At 37.9% G+C, this 7193-nt stretch overlaps 1 protein-coding gene across 1 annotated transcript; it reads right to left on the reverse strand.

The window, feature by feature from the left end:
• Positions 1–2232: 2232 nt before the first annotated feature.
• On the reverse strand, positions 2233–6769 carry LOC131918948 (ubiquitin-conjugating enzyme E2 N-like). The gene is made up of 3 exons (XM_059273062.1): positions 6590–6769; positions 2495–2792; positions 2233–2462 (listed from the first exon to the last, which is right to left on the reverse strand). Exons 1-3 carry the CDS (start codon positions 6767–6769, stop codon positions 2233–2235), a joined length of 708 nt encoding a protein of 235 aa, XP_059129045.1.
• Positions 6770–7193: the final 424 nt, after the last annotated feature.

The following is a 7193-nucleotide window of genomic DNA, read 5'->3' on the forward strand; positions in this document are numbered from 1 at the left end:
GGGTCTTTCTTGGTTTAGATTTTCCTTCTGGATTTTGATTTGCTTATTTGATGCCTGAAGCAACTTCTTTTGATGCCATAAAGGCCTAGAACAGAAAATTATTTCAATTTAAGATTCCTGCTTATACATTTATATATGATTCAACCAAAGAAACCATTTTAACATGGATTCAAAAGCACCATATTCTGCAAAGTCTAAATCTACAATGACCATACTTAAATGTAGGTGGAAATTTCTGTCCCACCAGCAGCTCCCAAATAAACACACTAAGGCTTATATTAATTATAAATGCCCAGCCAATAGCTCAGGCTTGTTACTAGCTAACTCTTACATTTAAATTAACCCATATTTCTTATCTATGCTTTGCCATATGGCTTGGTACCTTTTCTCAGTATGGTGTGCCTATTTTGCTTCTCTCTGCATCTGCTCTTGACTCCAGACTATGCCCTTCTTCCTCTTAGAATTCTCAATTTTGCTCTCTTGTCTAACCTTATCCTGTTCAGCTATTGGCCAGTCAGCTCCTTTATTAAACCAATCACAGCGACATATATTCACACAGTGTAAAGGAATATTCCACACTTAAACTAAATTAAATTTTGGGGTTAATAATGATCCTACTAACTTCATTCCTGTCCTCAGAAATCCACCGTTCTGTACCCAAGGTATGAACTCAAAGTTTAGTCAATCATTACTTTATGTCAACAGCACATTGGTGTACAAACCAACAATGCCAAAACACTCAGCAAGGTATCTGAATGAAGAAGCTTGATCATTCTTAGGACAAGTAAAATCTTCTTTTATTAAAATAGAGAAAAACACATTATAAAGAAATAGTTAGGGGCCCATATTGGCCAATTAAACTGGCCTTTATTTATGAATAAAAAGAAAGATTAAAAAAAGCCTAGATAGATGATAAGTGTAGGTAAAGTATACAAGTGTGCCCTATAGGCAGCAGGTCAGTCCATTAGGAAACACAGATGGGAAAGGGCACTCTACCAAACAGACAGGAAAATGCAGTATGTACCTTTAGATAGAAACAGTGGAAGCTCTAGAACATGGTCTGGGATCCTGGTAGTAGAAGCACAGAGGTGGATGATTGAATACTTATGATCTCCTTTCATGAATGGAAATCCCCAAATTAAAAAAAAAAAGCACAACTTACTTATGTACTTCTTAACTGTCAGAACCTGGTACATAAATAAAAAATAGATATGTATATGTACTTGACAGGGAAGCTATTTAAATAAAGAAGCCTATTAAACTCAATTTGTTTTCACATTAGAAGAAAAAATGGGCATTTCATTAAAATAAGACTCATCAAGGACTTATGCCAATAAAGCCTTGTGGTGCAATACACAATGGAGAGCTAGTTTCACAAGTGTCTTGGACGATCAAAAGAGCTTGACCCCTGAGGTATGCATGTAGGGTCACTGTGTCTAGTCAATTGTAACTCTGGCTTCTTTTGTAATACTAACAGAACTTGTAGTTGAATTGCCTTTTTTTTTAGAATAACAAAAATATTTTACTAATTACTAAAGCATAACATTTACAGAAGTTTCCAGACATCTAAAATGTTCACAAACTTTCTTCCTCTCCTTCTCTTTCTTCTCCTTCTCCTTCACTTCTTCCTCTTTTCTTCTTCTTCCTCCCCTTCTTCTTTTCTTTTTTTGGGGGGAGGAGATGAATCTACACTTGACAGTAAAGTCACAGTATTATTAGTGAGGACCATGATGTTTATTTAATGTTCCCATTTTGATTCAGACAATCAACCCTGTCCATCTATGGCACCTAAAGTTAGATCTGGCTAGAGTACCCTTTAAAAAAAAAAAGGTTACCTTCATTTATCCACTGCAATTAGATCCCATAAGATGGGGGAGTGGAAGGAGACCATAAAATTAAAATAAAACTACTTTCCTCCTAAAAAATAAATTAAAAACCATCCATACTTCTGGCAGCTAGTACTTACAACTACTATCATTCACAATGCTTTCTACTTAAACCATGATGTGGAAATGAATCCAAGTAGAGAGCCACGGCTTCTAAACATTTCACAGTGACCCAGAAGACACTTCTTGCCTCTGCTCATGCTTTACAACAGTGAATCAGGACAAGACATAGATTTGCTAATGTGGATGTAATCACCAAAGATGGGGATACCTGGGCTTTTATTCTGTAATGTTTCTAAGTCTGTGTTCATTAAATGCAAACAAACAAACAAAGAGGAATGTCTTGTCAGAACAGAACTGGTGTACACCTGATAATCTCATCAGCTTGAATATTCCTGGCACATAGCCTAGCCCATGGCCGCACTGTTTCTATGGCTTGGGCTCCATTGGTCTTCCATTGCTTGGCTGCAGCATTTACTAACAGATCATTTGGATTAGGTGCACTTAACAAAGCCTGGGTTGATAGCAGAACTATGCGGATCTGCAGTTCTGAGGACCACTTATCTTTCAAAATATCTAAACATAGATATTTAATAAATGAAGGTAACCTCTTTCCATCTTGTCTACATTAGGATGACATATTTTGGTCATGCAATGTACCTTAGATACTGCCATTAAGCATTCTTCTGGAAGGAATAGTTCAAATTTAAAAGTCCTTCCTTCAAAGAAGGAATTCTGCAGGCCAGCAATGACCACATGAAAATAACAGGTGTTGTTCTCCTCTTGTTTTACTTTAATGCCAGGAACCAGTTCTGCCAGCAAACGCTGGGTTTCCTTGGTAATTCTGAGAGGCAGCCTGGGCAACTTGTCAGATTCTGAGTTCGGTTTCAGCTCTTGTCTCTGGCTCTACCCACCTCGCAAACGAATCGTCAAATTGCTTTTTGATGTAGTACAGGTACAATTAATGAGGTTACTTCAAGGAGAATTTTTTAAAACTAAAATCATGATAATATTGGTAATCATCAAATGTAGATTAAATTAGAACCTCTATAAGGTGGTTTTTTTTCAACTGAACTTGATAGGGCAAAGGAGATTGTTCATTTAGTTAATTGTGACTTGATTGTTCTACTGAATCAACTCATAGATACCATTCCTGAAGTGCCCATTGCAATGGCAGAGGGAGGTAACATGCTTGCTAAGGTGGAGGAAGGTTACAGACAAGTTTGCACTGGAATTTTCTGGAATTGCTGATAAACTGGATGTTCCTTTAAAGGTATATACACATCTCTTTAGTGATGTAGATGACTTGAGTAGTTGTGATTTATTTCATTCTGTAAATATGTGTAAGAGAAGGCACACACCTGAACAACTTAGCTTTACTATGCTTTGACCAAGAACTGGAGGGCAAGCATAGAATGGAATTTGTCAGAGCTGGAATGTAAGCAAACTGCTTTAACCTTTGAGGATATGTGGAGGTTTGGATGTTTTTGATTCTTGACTAAGACAAGATCAATAACATCTTGTGGTGTGCTGTGTAAGTGTGAACTATCCCCAGCAAATTCTAAGGTTCCCTTCTTTATTGGTGGCTAAGTACCAGGTTTGATAAGTCTGCTCTGATGGAAAGAGCTGGTGGAACTTTTTTAGGGTACCCCTTAAAGTCATAATCCCTTGCATAGATCTTTGTGGTTCAGACCACATGCACAGCCTGGTCCTGTGTGCAGGCGCAGCCCAGGGGGAGTTTCAACTGTCAATATACCTCAGACTTCTGGTATGTTTGTTTTCATCTTTTCTTGCTATGATGCATTTGTCTTTAAGTAAAAGCCTCCTTTGAGTATAGTATGTAGAGCTTGTAAATGCTAAATATCCAAATTAGATATGCACATGTAAAAGATGTTTTGTTGGAAGAAGGTAGAGATCACCACAGAAGTTCTTGCACAGCACACATTTGAGAACTATTTCCTGATCAGAGCCAATAATGCACAGGACTAGATGGGTTTGGGGTAGGGCTGCTATAGAAATTTCATCAAGCAGAGGACTAGCCTAGGGAAATTAAAACTAACAAAATTTTTATAGCCTGCTGGTAGCAATACAAACTGGTAAAGTCACCATGAAATTCAGTGTGAAGATTCATCAATAAACCACAAACTGAACTACCATTTAACTTACCTATACAACTCCCTAGTGTGTACTTGAAGGTCTGAAAGTCAACATAGTACAGAGATAATTGCACAGCCATATTTACTGCTGTACCACTCACAACAGCCAAGGTAGGGAGCCCAATCTAGATTTCCATTGGCAGAAGATCAAAGAAAGAAAATGTGACATAAAGACACAGTGGAGTCTTATTTAGCCATAAAGAAAAAGGAAATGATGTCATTTGCAAAATAAAAAGAATGGAATTGGAAATTATCATGTTAAATGAACTTAAGCTCAGAGAGACAAATATTGCATGCATCATATGTGAAATCTAACTTCAAGCATATGTGCATGTGTGCATGTGGGTGTGCATGTGGGTACACTTGGGAAACAGAAATGGAGGGAGAGATAAGGGCCTAAAGAGGAATAGAGAGAGTAAAGGGGACAGAATGCAGTGCATCATGTTTTCTGTCATATGGAATTTGGATAAACAATATGTTAGGAGGGAAGGAGAGAGATGAAAACATAAGGGGACTGCTAGGGATAGGTGGCAGAAAAATAGAAGGGGAAGGTAAAGGTGGAGAGAGAGGATTGGTATGAACAAAACACAATTCTTTATATAACTAGTATCTTAGTCTAGTTAAATCCACCTATTCCTTATGAGCCAAGAATCCTGTTTGGAGGCATGCTATCCCAGAGGAACTCACATACCCAATGCATCAGTGCTTATGGGTACTGAAAATGATGAAGATGTTTGTTACCAAGGGAGCAGTTAGTAAGATGTGCTAAGTGAAAGGAGTTGAAAATAGCGTAGTAATGAGCAGATATAAAATGGAAAAGCAGGCTTTATAAAGCAAGATCCCATCTGTATAAGATGTAAATTTAAAAACTTACCTCTCTTGAAAACAGTCAGAAATGTTTTATAAGAACAAATACAAGTGAAATCAACTCATTATTTTTAAAAGGTTGCAAGCTGAAACAAGTCATAGAAAGATATGGGGAAGATTGGGTGAATACACAAATGGAGAATGGATGAATGGGTGATTCAAAAAGCCAGATAGCAGTGAGTGCCCTACAAACCAATAAGGACAACACACCATGAATGGAAGAGTATTGTCTTCCTTGACAAAGAATTTCTCTCATCACCCCTCCCCAACATACAGATACAAAGATATATCTTTGTATATATCTCTATATGTATAAAGATTTCAAAGAAATAGTTCATCTTCCTTTCCACTCAGTATCAGGACAGAACTTAAAATTGTCCCTGTTTTATACAACACATGCCAAATCTGCTCAGTTACACTCACCTGGCCTTGGAAGTCAAGTGTTGGTCATGAACATAACTGCTGAGGTAATTCCTGAGGGCAATGAGTCTGTTTGGCTTCTGTCTCTGGCAAAACAGAAGAAAGCCATCTTCCTACCTTAGTTCAAGCCCTCCTCCTCAGAGAGGGGGTTATGGATGTGATTGCTCGCTATCAAGACCCATTGGCTTCCTGTTCATTGATGCTGTATTCCAGATGTTGTTTAGTCTTTACAGACTGTTTTAAAAAACCCATCACTTTCTTGCATTTATCTCCAGCAGAAGGTGAAGCTATGGCCAAGGTTCCTAGTGCCATCTGTGCTAAGTGCTGTGGAAATCATAGTCCACTTCCTTCTGTGCTCTTGCATTTGAACTACACAAGTCCTTTCTTTTTGTGCAGTAAGAACAGGGTGAATTTACAGATTTTCACATTCTGGTTGTCACTTTGCTGGTACACTTTGTCACCAGCGCAAGAAGAAACTACATCATGTTTTCTTTCTTTTCTTTTTTTAGGTGAAAGTTATTTCCCCTAATTTCAATTAACATGGTATTCCTCTTCTGGCTTCCTTTGTTCCTGAGGGGAACATAGCTGTGAGTTTTATGGGGTTCTGTTTTATGTGGGGTCTTTTTCCTTTTCCTTTTTGAAGTACTTTTGTTCAGTATTTTTCTACAATATGTTCAGACATGGATGTGCAGAATTAAGTTTTCCTAAATATTTCACACATTTTTTGGTTATTTCTCTTATTTTATTATTTTTGTAAAGTGTTTGCTGGTACAAATACTGAGGGATATCTGTTTCTCTGAGGCTCTTAATTTTTCTTCATTTTTCTCTTTGCTGTTTGAATTGCATACACATATTATTATTTTTTTGAGTTTGCTGATTGTTTTTTTTTTGCCATTTTAAATCCATTATTGAGCCCCTCCAATGAACTTTTATTTTATGATTATTTGCCTAATTAACTCTGACGTTTCCATTTTGTTCTTTCCTATAAATTTTCTCTTTTAAGTGATGTCATTCACCTAAGTACATTTCCTGTTGCTGTAACTGAATACTAGAATGTAGGTAAATTTATAAAGAAGAAAGAGGGCTTATTTAGCTTACCTCTGTAGAAGTCCAAAAGCATGACACTAACATCAGGTGATGGTCTTCCTGCTGGGCCATAACACACAGCATAGGAAGGTCAAGCTTGCTAACTCAGGCCTGTTTTCTTCTCTTTACCAAGCCCCTAATGCTATGAGGGCCCCATATCAGGGATCACCTAACCACCTCTCCAGTGTTCCACCTGAAAAGACCATTAGCACAGGACTTTAGGAATTCAGTTTTGTCATAGAGTTTGGAAGGAGTAAGCACCCAGACCATATAATCATAATGTGTTTCATGACTCATAGCAGTTACATCTTCCATAACTTCTGTCAGTATGGCTTCCTTCAGTTCCTCAAACATATCGTCTGTGTGAAAGTCTTTGTCTGGTAACTCTGATATCTGCACCTTCTCAGGTATCAGCCACTTTCTGCTCCCTATCTCTGCTCATAGCTCTGTATGGATAACACATACTTGTGTCCTTAGTGCAGTGGTTCTCAACCTGTGGGTTGTGACCCCCTTAGGGTCGCATGTCAACTATTTACATTATGATTCATAACAATAGCAAAAATACAGTTATGAAGTGGGAATGAGACAATTTTACAGTTGGGGGTCACCACAACACAAATTCTATTAAAGGGCTGCAGCATTAGAAAGGCTGAGAACCACTGCTGTAGCCAGAAGGTTTCTCAGGTCCTGCCTGGCCCTGAGGTCTCGCAGCCGCTTATAAAATAATCACTCAGAGACTTAACATTATTTGTAACTGTTCAGCCCTTACCTCAAGCTT

This window comes from Peromyscus eremicus, chromosome 9, assembly GCF_949786415.1.
Source record: "Peromyscus eremicus chromosome 9, PerEre_H2_v1, whole genome shotgun sequence".
NCBI lineage: Eukaryota > Metazoa > Chordata > Mammalia > Rodentia > Cricetidae > Peromyscus > Peromyscus eremicus.

Excerpts from the sequence above, each read along its gene's own strand:
- LOC131918948 (XM_059273062.1), bottom strand. The coding sequence starts at position 6,769 with ATGTTTGAGGAACTGAAGGAAGCCATACTGACAGAAGTTATGGAAGAT. Across the intron at positions 2,793-6,589 it reads GGTGGAACACTGGAGAGGTG|AGCCAGAGACAAGAGCTGAA; the intron begins GTTAGGTGATCC and ends CGAGGTGGGTAG. Across the intron at positions 2,463-2,494 it reads TGTAGACAAGATGGAAAGAG|ATATTTTGAAAGATAAGTGG; the intron begins GTTACCTTCATT and ends ATCTATGTTTAG.